The sequence below is a fragment of the Motacilla alba genome, chromosome 1 (assembly GCF_015832195.1).
Source record: "Motacilla alba alba isolate MOTALB_02 chromosome 1, Motacilla_alba_V1.0_pri, whole genome shotgun sequence".
Taxonomy (NCBI): Eukaryota; Metazoa; Chordata; class Aves; order Passeriformes; family Motacillidae; genus Motacilla; species Motacilla alba.
Window position 1 is genome coordinate 35,131,129 of NC_052016.1, and position 20,487 is coordinate 35,151,615.

General features: G+C 42.9%; 1 protein-coding gene across 2 annotated transcripts in view; it reads right to left on the reverse strand.

Moving 5' to 3' along the window:
* The window catches only part of NAA50 (N-alpha-acetyltransferase 50, NatE catalytic subunit), a 20,908-nt gene extending 592 nt beyond the window's left edge, over positions 1–20,316 (reverse strand). The window contains exons 1-5 of one of the 2 annotated variants that reach the window (XM_038142431.1): positions 20,120–20,316; positions 7,463–7,596; positions 6,888–7,007; positions 5,865–5,931; positions 1–3,392 (exon numbers count right to left, since the gene is read on the reverse strand). The exon at positions 1–3,392 is cut by the window's left edge and continues 592 nt beyond it. In XM_038142431.1, coding sequence (XP_037998359.1) covers positions 3,212–3,392; positions 5,865–5,931; positions 6,888–7,007; positions 7,463–7,596; positions 20,120–20,127 — 510 coding nt within the window. In that variant the 5' untranslated portion in view covers positions 20,128–20,316 and the 3' untranslated portion in view covers positions 1–3,211. Of the gene's footprint in view, positions 3,393–5,864; positions 5,932–6,887; positions 7,008–7,462; positions 7,600–20,119 lie in introns of both variants that reach the window. The other variant, XM_038142422.1, reaches the window with a different exon arrangement.
* Positions 20,317–20,487: the final 171 nt, after the last annotated feature.

Consider the following 20,487-nt stretch of genomic DNA (forward strand, 5'->3'; position numbering starts at 1 on the left):
GTACCATGGTTTCCTCAAGTAGGAGTCTTTTTGTAGGTAATATCTTCATACTTCAACCGATGTGTGACAAAGCCAGTTGCAGAGATTCAGGAGTAACTTGTTTATACACAATTTACACTCTAAAGCTGTTAGTCACATACATTTTTCTTGCTAGATCTTCATCCAGAACAGGAGGTGCTGGTGGGTTTTTTTTCCCCACTGAAACTCCCAACTTTGCAAAAATTTAGTTGTTCACAAGCTGTTATTTTCAAGCTAGAAGGATGTCCTCCTGCAGCAACAACCGAAGTACCTGAAGTTCTCTGCAGTAAGCCCATACTTCACACAATTTCAGTGTCTCTAGGTAACAGCACTAAAATACAGCACTCTCCTCCCTCACTCAACACAACTGGTAGACTAATAAAACACAACTGTTTGTCATCCAGAGCTACTGACCTTCACTTGCCCTTACCCATGTACAGGGAACACAGTTTTCTTAAGATTCTGATCAAACCTTGTATTCAAGATTCAACAACTGTTTTCCAGGATTAATAGCCTGGGAAAAGGAGTCTTAGATTTATTCTCTCTTCCATCTCCTACAAAACATTTTGTTAGAAGTTACAATGAGGCAGGTCTGCTGTGGAATAGGAGCTTTAAGAATTGTTCTCATGGATACATTCATAGAATGATGGCAGCCCAAAGCAAAAAGAGACAGAAACAAGGTTAATCCAAGTAAGTTCAGACATCAGACTTGTACTTTTAAACCTGAAGAATAACTGTCTGTGTAACACACTGATTTGTGGAAGCCTACGACAACAGCAAATCCTAAGAGTTCATATCCCCACACCCATCTACCCAACCCAAACACTTACCACTTAGTTCTAGAAGAATGAAGAGCACTTTGCTTGGCACCAGAGGCAGCTATGGTCTGAGTTACAGCTGTGCTGCACGAACATCCTCAAATACAACACTATCTCTCTCTCTCCCTCCGCATACTTCTCTTGGTTTGGTCTACAGATGGCCAGGGAAACTATGTTGGCATATGACAAGCTAATTGTGCTTCGATACATCCTCTTCCAGAAAGATGCCAGGCTGACAACATAACCACCACGAGCAGGTCCTAGCTGTACTGAAAATAAGCTTTTGTCAAAACTAGGCTGCCTCTGGCCATGGGAACCGTTTGCATCTTTCTAGCCAGAGTCTGCCACCAAGTGTTGCAAACACAGGTGCTCGGACCATGCAGACGGGCTGGTGTTGGCCACCTTGCCCATCTCCAAGACTCCATTAGTGCAAACTCAGCAAATTAAGCAGCCGTTTTCCAGCACAGGTCTGTCAAGATGCACTCCAACAAACACTACACGCCTCTGTCAAAGAAGGAGTAACTGTGTAGGAGCTGGTATAGTCATCCCTGGGGTATCAAAGACCACCTAACGTGCAGCGAGGGGTGCCATCCCTTGCCTCACCACAATTCTCGTTTTGGAATCCTTGGTTTCCAAGTCACCCTCTAATGACTGGACAGCACCTACTAACCAGATGTATGCTGCAATGCACACTACAGGTTGGAGGCTTTCAGAGCAGAAGAATTCAAGATGCAGATCTAAACTTTAAAAAACAAACAGGAAAAGAATACAGTTCAGCATGTACATGGGGGATGGGGCAGGTTGGTGTTGTCTCAGCTCAGTGCACTTTTCCAGATGCTTGGAGAAGAGTCCAAGCTCAAGTTGGTATTTATATTGGCATACATAAAATTGCTGGCAACAGTGCCTAGAAAGGAGCACTGGTATTCACGCAAACAAAGCATGAAAGGATGCAAAGCAGAGCTTAGTACAGTTTACTGTAGCCTCAAAGTTACAGTACTAGGAAGAAGCCAGCCAGCCTATTTTCCAAACCCATTAAATGCTCTAATATACGCTGCTTTCTCCGGTGCTCCACGAACACCCTCTCACCAGAGGAGAACTGCATTATTACTACTGAACGGGGGAAGGGGAAAATAATCTTCAAAGGAGCAAAACCACGCAGTTCTTCACCACTTCCTCCCAAAGGAGCTCATGAACACAGCAAGTCAAGCCAATCCCAAGCAAATCCAGGAGACCCTGCAAAGCTACGTGATTAGGGTCAGATTCATGTCCGCCTTCTTAGCCTTGCTGCCTGGTTTCCTCAACCCTTACATCTGCCACCCCAGATTCAACAGATGTAACAAAGTTAACTGGAGACAGGTGCTTGCCTTATGTCATCAAAGCTGGTAAGGTGGTCACAGTCACTTTTTCCATCCCAACAACATGGATAAAACTAACTCACAATGAGCCCTGCAGAATTTCACCCATTTTTAAAGCAAGGGTGTTGCCCCAGGATTCATATTTTTACAAGGTTATTCTTGCCAACACCAGATCTAGCTCTTACTCTGGCAAAAGTCTGCTGGGAGTTGGGTAAATGAAAATAAGAAAAAACAAAGACCACTCTAAATCCTCCTCTCAGTCAGTTAAGAAGTGTAGCACCAGCTTCGGTGAGGAGTATTTAAAAAAAGCATCCAAAAAGATCAGCCCAGGCAGAGTGAAAAGGTATGGTAAAGTAGCCCACCCTTCTCAGCAAAAGATGGAGGAAAAAGCCATACTCAAAAATACTGGGAAGAACTAAATATACTTTTTTTGAGGTGGGGGAATTAAAAGGAAGAGTGGGAAGTACTGAAGTAACATTCAAAGGTTGGGGGAGAGTAAAGTACCCTGTAGGTTATAAAAAACACAATAATGTAGGAGTCAAAGGACAAGATATTGCTTTGCCTTTTCCCCCCCACTGGGTTTACATTCTGCTTACTGAAAGAATAATTCTGAAGGAAACTTGTCATCAGGATAACCTGCTCAAGCCCTCCACACCTCAAACTTAAAAGAGATCTGCACACCTTTTCCCACCCCAACAAAAAACAAAAACAAAAAATCAGCCGCCCCCCCACCCTCAAAAAACCAAAAAAAACTAGAAAGGAGAGCTCAAAAAAAAAAATTTCCAAAACTAACCAAAACCCAACCCCAAACATGATTGGACAATCCTTGGAAGAAGCATTACATTTTGTTGGAGAGAGGTCAAGAAAAAAAAATTAAGATGAAGGGGTGGAGTAAAAAAAAAAAAAAGTAACAAAACAAAAAAACTAACCAACCAATCAAAAAAAAAAAAAAAAAAAAAAGGCCTCTCTTTCCTTATTTGGCGACAAGCAAGTGCAAGAAAGTGTCCGCTGGGGTTTTGTTCAGTTGTCGGTCTTTTGCACATCTGCATTCTGGCCAAGACAAGGGGCTTTGAGGTTTTTCTGCAGCACATGGGCATCTGCGGGCTCTATCCTCTTGTAGTAGTTCTTCTTCGTCTCAATGATCTCAAAGCCAAACTTTCTGTAGAAGTCAATTGCAGATTCGTTGCTGATCTGGACATGCCTGGGACAGAACAGGGCATAGAGAGACTGGGGTCAGTACTCTGCCTCCATACTCAGAAAGGTCAAAGACAAGAAAAGCAGCTAGCTACATAGAGACAGGAACAGCAGTGTAAATCCAAGACTAGAAATGTTGGTCTTCCCAATTCAATTCTGGGCTAACACTCAGCTCCTGGATGGCCCATGGTTGTCAACAGTAGTAAATGTTTCCCCTCAGTAAAACTCTTTCAAGGAACACAAAATGGCAGAGAGACTCTGAAGTCTTACTACCTCAGTAATTTCCATTTTTCTTCATCTTATTAAAGCAATATGGCAGATACTCAGTGGAAATATGTAACAGAGTTTCACTATAAAGCCAGCTTTAACCTCCTGTAGTAACACTTTGCAGATGATCAGAGGAGTAGTCTCAGGGAATATCCCAACACACTGTAACATACAACTGGCAGTGATGTTTGATACGATTTTAACACCTTGCTCTACACTTTAACCACTCCTCTCTCCTCACAAAAAGCTGTAATACAGAGAAGTCCTATGGATTTACAAAGTCCTTTTCACTTGTATTTACTTCCCCATGAGTTTTACAGATTTTGCTAGCGTGTTTCAAGGCCTCCAAAACAAACAGCCATCAGCTCTTCATCCTAAGTGACTAGGACACTTATTTGGACAAGTTTTGTTAAAAAATAAAAATAGAAAAAAATAAAAATATTTATATCAATAAAGGCATTCATTAGACACTTCCAAAATTCAGTGGACACCGCACAACTTTATGAACCACTTTGTCATGACAACACACTGTATAACCATAGAACCAAAGTAACTGTGGAAGCCAAAGCAGAACAAAACAAAAGATCTTAGTGTTAAGCCAAATAAGCACCAAAAAGCTAAAAGGGAACTTTATTGTAAAGACAAATTTAGGCAGTGATATCAAATTTGGTGCTAAACTGCACAATATGTTCAAACAGAAGATGTACAAGCATTAGATATTGTAGTAAAATCAATGGGCCAGTAAAAGAACTTTAGCCAAATTTTGGGGGCTTATTCATGCCAGAATCCTTGGTCTAGGAACTATAAAGAAGGATTATGAAGGATTTGGGGTTTTTTTTTTGTATTAGAATCAGCAAACAGTTCCTTCACTGTGCACACAGTAAGATGCAAAAGTAAAAAGGGCAGCCCCTGTCCCATTATGCAGGCATCTCAGAGAGAGTTCATTACCACTTCTCCTGAGGCAGAAGAGCAGGAAGGAATATGAGCCAAAGGCAACTTTATTCAGACACCTCTTTGAAACACGTTCCTCTTACAGAGAGGGCACAAAGCAACAACATCAGAGGATGCGGAAGAGTGCGCATGGAAGAGTGCACACCTCCATGGCAGAAGTGGACTGAGTTTGAGGAGAAAGTCACTCCATTTATAGTGGTATCAATGTATGAAACACTCCTCACAAAGCATCTTCCACAGGCCTGGCAAGTATTCAGGGTGTAGTTCTGTGGCAGTGTAAGTCCATCCAAGCTGTACCTGCTGTGGGCCCATCCCCAGCAGTGCATCATGCTTGCACTGATGTGATGGCCAAGGCAGCGACGCACAAGGAGTTGGTTTAGAGAAGCAATGAGGCCAAAAACTGCCATCAAACCAAACTCACCTGGTAACCACACAGACACCAATGCACAGGAACAAGCAGAAGTGGGAAACCAGCATAAAAGGAAAAGCATAGTTTTGGCATGTATGGATTTCAGATTCTCTTTCCAGGGGGACTCCTGGTACTGCCCTCTATGCCAGTGCTTGTTCTCTTGCCTGCATCATGCCAAGTGCTTACACAGACATGCAGTTGATTTTAAAAATAACCAAAACAAAGCACAAGAAAACCACTCCCAAAAGCCAAAACCACACTAGAACAAAAAAAAAAAAAAAACAACACCCAGAAACAAAACTGAAAACAGCTTCCCCAGCTGGGTCAGGGCACTGATCTAGTTTATTATGTTGCTGCACAAACAGCTGACCTGCCAGAATGGGAATAGCAGTTGGGCCTTATTACTGAATGTAGTAAACTTTCAGTGCTTGCAAACATCTTTAATATTCTAATCCACAGAGTGCTGTCAAAAAAGACAGACAGCATATGCATCAAAACTGCATTCAAGACTTGCAGTATTTTCCATTCAGAAGATGACCTTGTATGATAAAAATAAAATCCTTTTTAAAAAGATTTTTTTTTGTCTTACAGTGTAATTTTGCTCTAGAACATAATTTTGTAACTAAACTACTTTCAAATTCAGCAAATTTGCAGAACCCTTTCTAAATCAAGCAGCTTTTGGTTTTCTCAGCATTACACAACAAGCCTAGAATATGACCCCTGGTTTCCCTGCTATGTTCCATGACCCCACAAAAATATACACTAAACCCACACTTGGATCTCCGTCCCTTTGCTCCCATATCTACCTTTATCATCTCTCAAAAAATGCATGAGTGTAACTCATTTACTTACAGATAGATGTTGTCAAAAGTGCCATCTTTTTCACAGATGTTTAAGACATGATTCAACATTTTAGTTCCTGCCAAAAGATAAAGAGATACTTAATAAAACTAGAAGGGCACAATTTAGTCTGTACTTAGCTAGGTGCTTCCTTGAGCAGAGGCAGGTTAACTGTAGGTAGATTAAAATGATAGAGTGTGAAAACTAGGAAAGGCAAATAAAACATGATGTGTAAGTATTTAATTCTGTCTCTGATTGCTCATAAACCTTAATTCATTTTGAATGAAGAAGAAGAAATAAAAGTCACAACAAACCAGAAGCATATGTATAAATCAGCTTATTTTAATACTAGTTTCAAGGTCTCAAACTCAGCTCAAAATACAGCCAAAATATTGTATAAAGCAGTGAAGGCACTGGTAAGCTTTTCTACTAAAGACCTAATAAAATAATTTAAAATACAGTTATCTTTTCCTTCCAGTTTGTCAAGGCAAACAGGTTACTATAGGTCTTGATTAATGTGTCCTATTAGTTTGCAATGTGGAGCAAAGAACTTAATGCAAAATAGACCAAAAGCAGGTGCTACCCCATAGCAGCAATAATCAGTAGTGATAAAGACAAAATAAATATAAAGCCCCTACATTTAGAAGAATGAAAAGAGAAGCCAATGAAGAAATGTTGTGTTCTACTTATGTATGACTTGCATACTGGCTACATATCTCTGACAAATTATTTCATCTCTCTCTGCAACAATTTTCACATCCATAGAAGCAGAGTATTTACATCACAGTATTATAATATGATTAAGATTAAAGTAATCTGAAATCCTGAATTAAAAATTACTACAGAAGGTTCATTTCTGAAAGGCAGGGAAGAATGTACACATGATAAATCATACTCTTTCCCCCAAGTCCCTTCCAAAGAAATCAGCAGTCTAAAGTGCACTAACTTGGTTAAAAATCTGAAAGAGCATTTAAAAAGCTGGACAGCAACTTGGTTTCTTTGATGCCTCAGATATAAAAGAAGACCCCTCTTTACCTATTCCTAGCCTTCGGTAGGGTGCCAGGCATCCAAGTGTCATGATGTACAGTCTCTTCTGGTTCTGGGAGTGATCCACCCTACAGCACACTGCTCCCACTGCAATATCATTGAAATAAGCTGCCAGGGAGGGAAACAAAGGTTTATCAGTAACAAGTCTCAAACTACACATACAGCTCTTTAATTTACACCCTTGTATCTTCCTCCCTCCCCTCTCATTAATTCTCCTATCCAGATAAAATTACATACATTGTGGATTCACACTTGGAATGAAGTAACTAGTGCTGCTTTGACACAGTGGTTGTTCATTACTGTTCACACCAACCAGCAATGACATCAGGAGGTAAGCTGGCAATGCACAACTGCTTTCTTCTGGAACAGAAAACATGCCTATTCCCAGTGGGACGTAATCTATTTAGAACACAGACCCTCTGTGGCTTCTTTGAGGTTCTTAAACAGTTATTTTTCATGATGTAAAACAACTAAATAGAAGCAGCTATTCAAAACCATTATGGATAGCAATGATGACCACTTCTGCCACCACAGCCCACAATTACTGGCAAGAACATTTGTACCTAGTTTGGCAAGTTCGCCAACCTCCAGTACATCCTTGTAGAACTTGTCATTGTAGCTGACAGGAAAAATGACCTGGTTTAGCCTCTTCAGCTGCTTAATGTTGTGTGGCGTCACATCTCCCAGCTCGATCCGGCTACTGGAACAAATCAAAACATGCTTAACATCTGATATACTGCAACATTTTTAAGGACACCCAAGATACTTTGCTTATCCTTAGAGAACTGTCCCACCTAAGAGCCAGCTCAATACATATTTGAGCTGCCATATCCAATCCATACAATCAAGGTTTATGGCTGATTTAAGTCCCAAATCTAGTTTCAGTCAGTTCTATACGGTCAGAAGTTTCTCAGGTCACCCTAAACACTAATGTGCCATAGTACATGTGTGGTTTCACTGGGTAAGAGACAGGAGAACATGGTTCTCTACATAAGTATTACCTTTAACATTATCCCACTCATTTCCCCTCTGATCATCAAGATCACAAGAAAAAAAATATTAAAAAACCCTAAGGAAAATATGGGAGGAACAGGAAGCTAGAACAGAGACCAAGGAAATGAAGTTCTTATCCATGCTTCAAAGACAGCCTCAATTTTACCACCTGTCAATATAAAGCCTATGCTTCAACAAAGTCATTACTAGATGCTTTTCTCTAAAAACGAACAGTACTGCATGCAACAAATATACTAAGCCTGTTAATATGCAACTGTGCCCTTCTCAAGGTGATATCTGCATCTACTTTGATCATCACTGAAATCCTTCTTCCTGCTGAGAGCAGAACCACAACCTTAAAATACACTGAATTATACTGAGAAGAAACATAGCAAGCTTCTCTCTTTTCTAAGACTAACTTCCTGGCAGAAACACTATACACACAGAAGAAAAGAGAAAAAAAAAGAAAAATAAATTTTAAAAGAAAGAGATTAGTTATCCTTGGGTGAGGGCAAGCAGTTTTAACAAGGATTACAAGAATGAAAAATAAAAAAGACCAAGATAATCACAATCTTTTCCCAAATGACCACCAGAATATGCAGAAAGCCAGTGTACATGAAATTAGAAAAGCACACAATTCTAGGTTCATATCAGCCCTGTTTTACTGAATAGATATGGGCAGCCAGATTGTTTTCTGTCCAAACAGCAGTAAAGACACTGTTTGCTCTCAAGATTCCTTTCTTCATGTATGGCCATTTGCACAAGTCCCTTTGAGAATTACATTCCAACACAATATAAGTCCCGAGCTAATAAGGATGATGTTCTCACATACAGAAGTACTCCCAGTGTAAACAAGCATGCAATCAAAGTTGGAGATGGTGGGGAAATTGAAGTACTTGTTTTATGCCCAGCTTGGCACAACTGCTCAGCCTAGCACAGCAGGGCTTCTTCAGGCTCACAGAAGGCAAGTTCTGATCCCAGCCAGCAGTGCTGCTGCCTTTTCCTCAGAAAGGGCAGGAGTAAAACTGTGGCATGTGGGTTGCTGGGTATATTTGTGTCCGTGAAAGAGTTTTGCTGGAGTAGGGCACCTCAGTAATCTCGTACTAGGAGGGAAAAGAAGCCTGAAGAGACCCTTTTGCTGCAGTCTGCATGAGAGTAGAAACCAAAGGGAGCAGGTCTCAACTACTCAGCTAGGTCACATGAGCTGCAGTGCAGGAGGTCAGTAAGGGAGGAGACAAACATCACATTCATACTCAGCTACTGAAAGCCAAGACCACTTCTCCAAATAACACAATATTAACCTTCGTGATACAAAAAAAGTATCAATAGTTCCAACCTTCAGTAGATCAGCACTGCTAGCATGATGAACTCACAACGAAGTCACTATACACCACATCTCCTTTTGAGCAAAAATCCCTGACACAGACCATCATAAGGTAGTGTTTTCTAATATTATTTAAAGATTAATTAGTTACTAATCAAACAAACCAGGCATTAGAAGATAGTCACTATGAAATATTTATGACAACAGTGCAACAGGACAAAAATATATTACCACAGGCAGCCAGGACAAAATGGCGAAGAAAGGGAACATGGCCAGAAAATGGATCTTTACCAAGAAGGTTTCAGACAGAGAACAAATAAATAAATGCAGAAGCAGAGTCTAAGGCTGGGAGCTGCTGAGCCAAGACATCACCTCTGAGGCTGGCATCAGGCCAGAGAAATGAACTCTGTTAGTATATGGCTAAAAGGCACTTGCTGACACATTTCCTCAAGCCCCTGGACTTCCCCCCTCTATCTCTCACCACTTGCCATGTTCACTGCTGCCTCCTGCTATCTCCCGCTGCTTGTCTCCTATGCTCTGTCACTATCGGGTTTGTCCTCGCAAGAATTGCACCAGGGACAGTACCTTACCCTGGAGACTAAAATGAAAGAGGTTTGAGAGACACTGCAGGAAGCATAAATCAATACCCTAAACATATCTGTTTAAATAGCATGTACTCAAACCATAAATTAGTTTAATGTATAGGACTAGCTGATTAAATCAGCACCACATCTATTATGCACAAAACCATTTAATACGTAAATTAAGTAAGAACATGGAAAGGAAGACCCACATTATGAGAATTCATCATTTTGCCTGAGGACGGTGTGGCAAAAGTGCCACTGGGGCCTTGAGTAAAATCATGGGAAAGCTGGCACTGCTGCCGAAAGCAGCAGTCTTGCTGTCCCCGAGCCACTCATTTCCATCCTCTTGCTGGCACAAATGTTTGTGCATCAATGTAGTGAACCAATTAAAACTAACCTGGACAAAAAAAGGAAAGTTTAGTTTTAACCCACATCAGTCCCCTGACTGCATTCATCACATAAGTCCTCAGCCAGAATAAAGAAGAGAAAAAAAGTTTCCATAGGCAGAACTAATTGGTTCTCGAGCAGAAGTGCCAGCTCACCCCGGTTTAAACTGGAAGTACTGCGCAAGAGGAGCACAGGGATATAGATTATCCAGCACATCGGTGAACACAGTCTACAGATATTGTGCTACACTTTATCATCCAAACAACATTGTGCACTTTGAAAAACTACTCCAAATCACCAAGACAAAGCACCTGTAATAAAGGACTCCAAATTATCACTCCCTTATTTTCACCAAAGTAAAGCAAGCAGCTTTGTGGGGTCTTTTTTGTTGTTGTTAGTTTGTTTTTAACAGCAGTTTACAACTAGACCTGGTTCTTCAAGTGAAGTCTCAGCCAAATCAGTAACTTAAGCAAGTTTACTATGCCAGCTAAGGTCTGACTAGGCCAGTCCTGTGCATTCCAGCTTAGTAGAGGGTGTACCAGAAACACTTATCCTCTGCTGTTGCAAAGAAAAAAATTCAATTACGAGCTCAAATTATCATACGAGAGAACATAAAGATGTGTAAAGAACCTGAAGTGCCCAGAAGGGACATGCCCTCCCATAACAAATTACTCAACTCTATGATGCCACTAATATTGCTAAGAAGATCCACACTTACTACTGGCACCCCACAGCTCAAATGGCACTCCATGGAAGATGCAATAGTCAACTGTACTCCACCTTAGATGTCAAAGCTTCTGAGACAAGCCAGTCACCCCATTCCAAGCAATTGTTTTTAGCACGGTAGAATGAGGGACTCCTGGCTTATCAGGTCAGGCCTCTTACTACCACAATGTTCCACAAATCCATACACTCTCCTCAATGAAATACCAGCCTTCTAAAGCCGCTTAAATATCTTCCATTGTAAGGCTGCTCCCATGCTACCATTATTCTCAGTTAGTTATTCCAGTGTACTCAAATGTACCTCTATGCTGCCTGGAGAGCATGGGCACCACTGCCCAGGCCTTTTCAGAGAGTTACCATGACCTCTTCATACCTTTCTTCTAACTAAAGCCAAGCTCCTGGCCTTTTCCTGCAAGGTTGGCTCTTAATTCCTACTATTGTCATATTCGTTCTTACATTCCTTCTGATTAAAGTTGATTTTCCTTAAACACAGCTAACCAAAACTGATTACAGCAGCCCAAACGTTATTGTCCTGTCCCATGGCACCAAGTTTTTTCGGTCACTACTGGAAGCATTTTCCTGACATAACCTAGGATTACATTTTAATGAGAAACATTCAGTGTTTTTCACGACTGCTACATTCCATGACTTGGTCACTGGGGAAAAAACACTTGGAGAATTCACTAGTAAAGGGAATCAGCTGCTGGTGCATAGGCTGCTATCTGTTAAAAGCGCACAGCAACACTGCCCAGCGATGTAAGAGCGGAAGTGAAGAGTGATCCACCAAATCTGAACAGAAGTGTGACTTTAGTGAGGTGACAGGCACCACTTCCTGAAACTGGATGCATGCCCAGAACATTGGCATTAACACTCCTGCTCTTGCATGCCAGTGTCCTAAGATCCTCCAGGCACTGGCTAGAAAAAGCATCAAAAATTTTGTAGGACCAAATGCAATCTAGTTAGTCCTGCTGCAGTTGCATTGCTCTGCCTGCAGCTTACAGTGCTGTGATTTGAACAGTCTATTTTTCCTACATCTTACATTGATACTGGTGGAAATAACACAGGCTACATGAGACATTAGTGTGACTTATGTTAAGACTGCCTTTTGCTGCTCAACATGATACTAAAGAAGAACTGCTATACAGAATGACAGCTCAAGAGGCAGCCAATTTCCAGCTACAGTTCAACAGGAAACGCAAATTCACTCCCTGGGAATAACAAGTGCCCAACACTAGTTCAGAACCAACATCGGGGAGAAAAAGCGAATTTCAAGTTTCTAAATGCTGTAAGAATCTCAGTCTCATTCAACTTTAAATAGTGCAAGTCTCTCCCCAGAGGGCTGTGCCTGACTGAAACAGATCTCCATGTAACTGATAGCTGGGCTCCAGCTTATTGAAGGCATCTGGCAGGCTAAATTTAGCAGAGCTGTATCTGAAACTTGCAAAACGTACTGAGGAGTAAGTCAGGGGAGGCAGCACTGAGAAATGGGCCCTAACAAATTAAGAGGACTTCAGAGAAGGTTTGTCACCTGCTAAGCGGCTAGCTAGCTTTATTGCTTCTATTTTGGCATCCAAGTCAAAGCAGGAGTCTAGACAGGATAATCCGCTCGTAAAATCAAACCAAACCAGAACTATGAAGGCTATAGACCTGAAGGGTGTGGCTCTGCTTAGATTCTACTCCAAGGCCAAAAGAGCCTGTTCTAGTGTTTTGGGGTCACTGGGATTTTTATGGGGTTTTTTGTTTGGTTTGTTTTTGTTTAGGATTTTTTATAATGGATGAGCTGTCTTGCTACACACACACAAGTTAGTCGAGTTCTTGTGGGCAGACCAGTATGTTTTCAATTACCTCAAAGATCTGTGGGCTGCATATCTACTCTGCTTCGCTTGTCAGAAAACCAGAAGGATAAGTACAAACCTAGCATGCAAAAAGCCTTACCAATTTGCTCTGAAACCCCTGATCTTCCTTAGTCCTGCTTACTACTGAAAACATGTGTTGCATGACACCCGATACCCTGCTGGACGCTACCCCCAGATCTGGCCTGCAGAAGAGCACAATGATGTACAGAAGAAAACAAAGCCATTTTAGAATCAGAATTAACACAAGACTTTATTCAAGACTTGCAAGACTACTGGATGTCACTGTGAACAGGTTTCACGCATCACATCCCCAAGGCATACCTCAGACCCTTGCTGCCTCTCCCTTTAGCATTAAAAAAGGAAAAAAAAATCCACAGCATATTACAGCCAAGTTTCTTCATTATATCTGGATGTCGTGTAATTTACTCTGCTTCAACCTAGAAAACCTGACCACATACAAAAGACTGGCTGGTCTTCACATGCAAGAAGCAAAATTATGCTATAACAGCCTCACAGTTTTTCCAGCTGTAACATGTCCTACCTAGCTCTCAAATCTTCAAGTGAATCTCCATCTTTCAATTCTTGAAAAAGAAACTTTTCCAAGAAAATTATAAGCTATCCTATTCTGTAGATGGATACAAAGAGCATCAATCACTATGCCCAGCTGACAGAATTTTCAAACTCTAAAACAGGAAAAATAAATGTAGCTGGTCCAGAATAGAAAAGCAGACACACATACATCACTTAGTTTTCCATAAAATTTTGCTGCTCCAGAGCACCTCACAAGGTTAAAGCCAAAATATTTATTCAGCCTATCCCAGGTACATCAATATCAGGTGAAAGAGGAAACAACTTGTCTGCCATCATACAGCAGATGAAGGGCTGCCAGAAACCCCAACTCTTCACTGCTGCTCTAAAGCAAGCTCACAAGAACATTGATTTTTATCCATGATTGCTAAACAGAAGTACTTCACTATTTTGAAATAGCTTCCCTCAAAATTAGTTTTGCGCCTCCACTAACTATATCCTGAGACACCTTATAGATTACTGCCACTTTCCACACCCTCAGTGTCCCCAGATCTAACAATTATAACCATTATTTGCCTCCCAGAAGATAATGAGCCTTTGCTAATTAGTGTTCATGAAGTACCTGATGATCATCAGGTAAGAACAGAGGCGTACCTTCAAATTCAAAATAGAAGCGATGCTTACAAAGTACCTTATTTACATAAATACATCTTGAGGGTACTTCTTGTATGTACACAGCTAACAAACTACATAACTGACATACCAGGACAAAATAATTTTTCTGCTTCACACAAACCATTTCTACAGGTCACCAAAAATGCATTTCTTTACAAATGCCTTTGTCCATTAGAATAGTGGGGGGAAAAAAGTCAGTCATTATGGATTTCCTACCTATACTTTCAATTTCAGTCCCAGAGCTGGGTTTTGCAAGGTGTTCAAATCACACATTATATTAATAACATACTGTGAAAAATTAACTGAATGTGCTATCAGTTTCATGCGCCTATCTTAAAAATTTCACTTCTAAGGCAACAATCATTTCCATCCCCCCATCCTTTTCCCAATTTTCACTAAGGATGATTTGTTCTCAAATAAAAATTTGTGCCAAAGATCAAAAAACAATTAAATCTCCTTTAAATACAATTTTCAACTTCATTTGTGATCTTTGCCAACAATTCCAAGTGCCATGTAGAGAAAACTTTCACGAGCCTTCAGTTGCTGCCCGGGTCTCATCCCGTACTCTCAAGAGAACATAAATTCAATGCTCGGATGTTGGAAATCAGAATTTTTTTCAGGGTTAGAGATTCTAGTCTGCTAAGGGCCAAAAATCACATAAAGCCTGGAAAGGAACAAGGAGAGGGAGAAGGAAGACCAAGTGAGCTCAGGAAGTACTTCACGCATGAAGATCTTACTATGAAGCACAATATTTTCAATTAATTAAAGAAAGAAATACTCTGCCCCCAGGAAAACTCAAATATCTTAATCTTAGTAGCCTAGTGACAGTGTTGTGGAAATGGTTTTGGCTCTATTTTCAATAAAGCCTAAAGTCTAATTTCCTTCTTATAATGAATTCATTCAATACGCTTTGACACAAATACACAGTACCCCATTTCAGTGCTGTGCTTTGCTGCTCTCAGGTCTGCAAGGCCAAGAGTCTCCAAATAACCAGGTATTCTTCTGTGCACAGACTCTCTCTTACCCTGGCTTCCCTGCCTCAAACACCCTCCTGACCAACTTCTGCTGCTTTACAACTAACTCTCACATCGGTCACTTCTTCCCTTTCTCTTTTCCAGGCAGGAGTAGAAAGTAATCCTGGCATTGCCTGCCTCACTTAGAGCAGGAGTGATGCAAGGAAGTACTGCACTTCTCTCTTATCAATTCCTAAACAAATATAAAGCTCCAACTTTTCATGTTCTTTCCTCTTCTGGATAAAAATATCTAGCGCCTTCTCAGATTATTGGTCTGAACACTTCCAATGCTTGCCAAATGGGCAGGCTCTTCAAGTTCTGAATGATTTCCACTTGGATTAAAGTATTTTTCTGGCTCAACCATCACCCGTTATTCCCCATTTTAAGAGAGACTTAGTGTGGCAAAGGAGGATGCATCATTTCTTGTCCTCAGGAGATGGCAGCAGAGTCTGTAGCATTTGGTGATTAACTAATGTTATCACATTTTTCACAAAAATGTCCCAAACTACCAAGCCACATGGACATGCAGAAAGAACCAAATGGTCAAACAGTACTCAAAACACAAGACTGGGTTCTAAAGTGCTTCAGTAAAATGGCTACAACTCCTCTGCTACCTTCCTACCCTCCCAATCTTCCTACTTCGTGGAATGTCTTAATCTGGTTATGGAATTAAACTCAAAGTGGTCAGAGTTATAAATCAGGTTAAAGTACCTATAATAAACTGCACTGAGTTTTTTATAAACTCATTTAAAAGCTGTTAAGCCATTTGTAAGCTTGCATATGGGCAAGGTCTAAATTTACCATCCATGAAAATAAATGCAGACCTGAGCTCACACTTGGACATTTCTAGGTTCAGAGAAAGCCTAAAAATAAAGCCATTTTCAAGCTCAATTACCCTTTTTGTCCTGACTCCAGCGCATATGACCATTCAGCAGTTTTCTCATAAACTTGGAACTTCCTCCCATATATGTTAAGCTTAGCACTGTGCCGAGCAAACGGAAACAATTCAGCAGCTCTGCACAAACTCTGTCATACTAACTCAGGAGAGAAAAAACCCTCCCTGTTCTCCTCAGAAACATGATTATCTTCAGGACCTTGAAAGGTTTACTCCTTGAATCTGGGCAAAACAAGCAGAGGTATCGGAGCTTACCATAATGACTCCCCACACTTCAGAAACAATATAGTTATTTTACTGTTATGTTTAGTACTCCCCAGCTGCGACGTCCTACAAAGGCAGCCGGAGCAGCACAAGCCTGCAAAGTCTCAGGGTTAAGAAGTTGTCTGAGGCAGCAGGTACCTGCAGGGTAGGATGTAGCTTGTAGGACTCTTCCACAGCAAGTCAGGAGGACCCTTAGGAACTACAAAACCTGAGACTTAGCTGAAAACACGACAAAGCTGAGAGGCAATCTTCTAGGAGTGTCTTACCCAAAAGCAGTTAGTGCACACCTCTTTCTAAGGCTGGTTTAACACACTTAAGCACTCTGCTTACTCCCTGTTTCAATCAGTTTTCCACCACATGGCTCAAGATGTGCTGCCACATGACAATGTCCCAGGTGTTTCCCATCAAAACTGGAGAGGGATTCGGTCAATGTGAAAGAATAACACATGCACAGGATCACAGGCACTGGGCCCTGCTTGCAACATGCCCTACCAGCTCCATGGGTGTAAGAATGCTGGTCACACAGAGGGTACATGCACGCAATGGAGCACGCAGGTCCTGCAATAGCCCCGTGTAATGTGATTTTTAGGGAAGGCTGTCAGGGAAAGGCTGGATGCCTTACTCTCATAGGTTTCATGTGAACACAAACAAGTCAGAAATGCACCCTTACTTTAAGACATCAAATGTCACAAACAGCAATCAGCAAATGCTCAAGAATCAATGCAAGACTTTCAGTTTTCTCTCCTTAAAACCAGCAGCATAACAACTGTAATGAAAACACAAAACCACTGAGCAACAAGTGAATCAACACCATAAAAACAGCAAAGTGCAGGGAGTATTATTTACATCTGCTCTATAAAAACAGCTGGATTACTACAGAGAGTGGAACCTGAGTCTCGTCCACTGGTGTTTTTCCTCATGCAAACATAGTTCTAAAACAGATTTTCAAATTCAAGAACTAACAATAATAACATATAATAAATGAAAACATAAATTAATCTCTAGAGAATCACAAGGTTCACTAACAGAACAGTGAATTTCCTCAGTTTTTCAAGTCACATTTAAGAAAAAAAAGGAAGCATAATGAGACTATTAAAATTATTCAGATGGTGAGGATAGAGTGAACACAAAGCCAAGTCTCACAAAATCAGGTGAAAGCTAATAGCAGTTCCCAGTTGAGAGGATGGTGTTTAACTCATCAAATAAGAGAAAATCCCTGAAATTGTAAGCAGCTGAGAAAGCACAAAAATCTGCAACCAGATATTTCTGAAACCAGAGGGCCCAGGTAGGTCACCCAACCTCAAATATCCTGATGACAGGGACACTACAACCTGCTATGCATTATTAACACACATCTATGTGCTATTTTGAATTCAGAGAGCTAAGAAAGAAGGCTGCAAGACACATACATTGACTACACAATCTTTCAGATCTGAAATTTCATGCCAATGAACCGGATAGTTTCTTTTTTAATTCTTTTTCTGCCAAAGTAGACTCTTCTTAATGAGAGCTGATTAAACATCAGCTGTTCCAAGTGCTTCCAAAATCATCTCTGCATTTTGTGGTGTGGCCTACAATGCAGTGCATACATTCCCAGAAAAAACAGTCAGATGGAGTCAGTTCGCTCAGAAGGACTTGTCCACAATTTTGGATTCAATACTGAAGACAAAACAGATCCCTTCAAACCTATCAGTTTCTGTATCCTGGGAGCTGAAGCTTTAGATCTATTTTTGGACCCATCTTTTGACAGTACTTGTACTTTAGGGATCGTCACCAATCTTTGTTACTTAAAAAACTATTTGGATTTGTTCCCAAGTACCCCTGTGTATTTATACATTCTTTTTGAACTATTCTCTAGTCCTTTGAGTCCAATTGTATTTAAATGGGGTTATTTTTCAATTTGAGCTCTGCCGGCATATTTGCCTCCATCTGAGTTTTTAGAGAACACCTGGATTCAATATGAGAATCTGCACAGGAATATGAATTTATTCTGCACCAGAACTTGCTGTGTGGTGCTAACAGTGTTTTGGCAAGACAGGAATATGCTGCTCTTCAAAGAGATGAAAGAGTACCAGAAGAGCAGAAATACCAAGTACAGAACCCAAAGCAGTAAGCCCTGAAGTTGAACCAGAAATAAAGCTGCCTGTAAGTAAAAGTAAAGTGACAGAAATGAAGTTTGGTGCTCTGGAAGCAGAAGAGTGGTAGGCAGTTTTTTTCTCCATAGCCTTTTAGTCTAAAAAAAAAGTTACAAGAAGTTAAAAAGCCCATGAAATGAGAACTCCTGATCAGTGCAAGCAAAGCCAGGCTCAGTTCCTCGGGGAGCACTGCACACGGCAGACAGCTCTGGCCGTGCCCTGCCAGGACATCCCCACAGCACCGGCCTAGCACGCCTGGGCCACTTTCCCACTCACACACCCAGGTCCCAGTAACCCCGTCCCACCACTGACACACGACCAAAGCAAGGCTAAGCTGTAGCAAACAGCAGAACGGTCAACAAAGGATAAAAGGAAACCCAGTTCTGTCGGGAGCGCTGCGGAACAAGGATCGCATCAACTGCCACCTCATCCTGGCTGATCCGTGCTGCTGCTCTTCCCGCAAACCCCGCCGTCCTCCTTACTCGGGGACTAAGAGCGGGGGTGTCCCACTTTATGTAGGGTGGTGCAGGTGGAGAAAGGGCTGTCCAATATCCCAAACACACCTATCTTATGTCAGCTGAGAGTTTGTTTATTTGCAATCATCCCTGAACCTCTTTCTACAGACACCTGCCAGCCCCTCAGGATGCCTGAAGCTGCTTACACGCTGTAAGAACCAGCTAAGAGTGTGTTATCAAGCAGTCTTGTATGACCTCACCCCCACTGCTAGTAAGCTAAACCCCTTACCATTTCTTAGTAAAAGCTTAAGTGATTCAGCTCCCATTCACCCTGCCTTAAGCTGCCAAACTGGAATAATAATACCCATCATTGCATAACACCAGTTCCAAGGGGACTGGTTTAATGCTCTTTTGAGAATCAGCTGGGGAAAGCTTCCTCTGTGCCTATGAAGAAACTGAGGCACGGAACTGGAACAAGCACGTTTTGTGGAGCACAAGTGATGCTGAAATTAATAAACATTAGGTGGTTTAGCCAACATTGAAAAACCTGTCCCAAAGTGACCTGGACAAGGTCAGGCAGGTCATCTGACACCAAAGCACAACTGTGAGTGTAAAGGCCTCCAGTCTCCCGTACAAAAACGGCACCTCGCTGCCCCCACTGAGAAGGAAATCAGTGCTTTCAGCCAACCAGATTTGAAATCTCTAGTTTTCAGGAGACAGAGAGAAGCGATGCCAGGCCAAAGCAGCGGGTGTGCTACAGAAACATGACACAGAACACAGTTCATTCGTCATCCATGCACGCTGTACAGCCTCCACGTAGCAATTAAAGACTTAAAAAACCAACAAAAGTGCTAAGAGGATGTTGCACACAATAGCACTGCAAAACCACACACATCCGAGGCTGGCAGCTTTTTCGCACATAGTGAGCGGCGTTTCTTTGCTACCGCCAGACAAGGACCAGACAGGGACGACAGCCCGGCCAGCATCCCCGCCCGCTCTGCGGACCGCCAGACCCGCAGGCGGGATCCCCCCAAACACGAGGAGCCGCCGCGTCCCGCCCGCTCCAGCGCGGGGCTCCGTGCGGAGAATCCTCGCTCCGGCGGCGGCACCATCGTGACGGCGCGGGAACCCCGCGGGCAGCTCCTGCTCAGCCCAAAGGGCGCCAGCGGCGGCACCGCCGGCTCTTCTCAGAGCCCGGAGGGACTGCCCGCCACGGGCCCCGTCCCAGAGGGCGGGAGGGACGCAGCGACACCCCCCGAGCTCAGAGGCGGCGGCACCGCTCGGCCCTTTCCGCCTCCCGCCCGCCGCGCCGCCCGGGCCCGCCCCGCTCGCAGCTGCCCTCCCGGGCGGCCCCGGCGGGCCCGGCCCGGGCCGAGCCCCGCACTCACCCCTTCATGGTGCGTCCGCGGCCTGCCCGGCGTCCGCACTGCCTGCGTCCAGGGCCCGGCGGTGCGGGTGTGGCTCCGGCCTCCCCGTGCTCAGCGCGGGCAGCTCAGTCTCCTCCTGATCCCGATCCCGATGCCGATCTTGATCTTGATCCCGCTCCCGCTCCACATGGGCCTCCGCCCGCCCCGCCCCGCCCCGTGACCCCTCACCTCACGCCGCGCGCGCGCCCCCGCCCCGCCCGCCATGACCCGCCCGCCCCGCCCCGCCCCTCCCGCGCGCTCCCGCCGCGCACGCGCCGCGCCCCGCGGGGCGGGGGAGGACGGGGAGGCCGCGAGTGTCTCGGGGGCGGGGTGTATGTGCCGTCACGTGA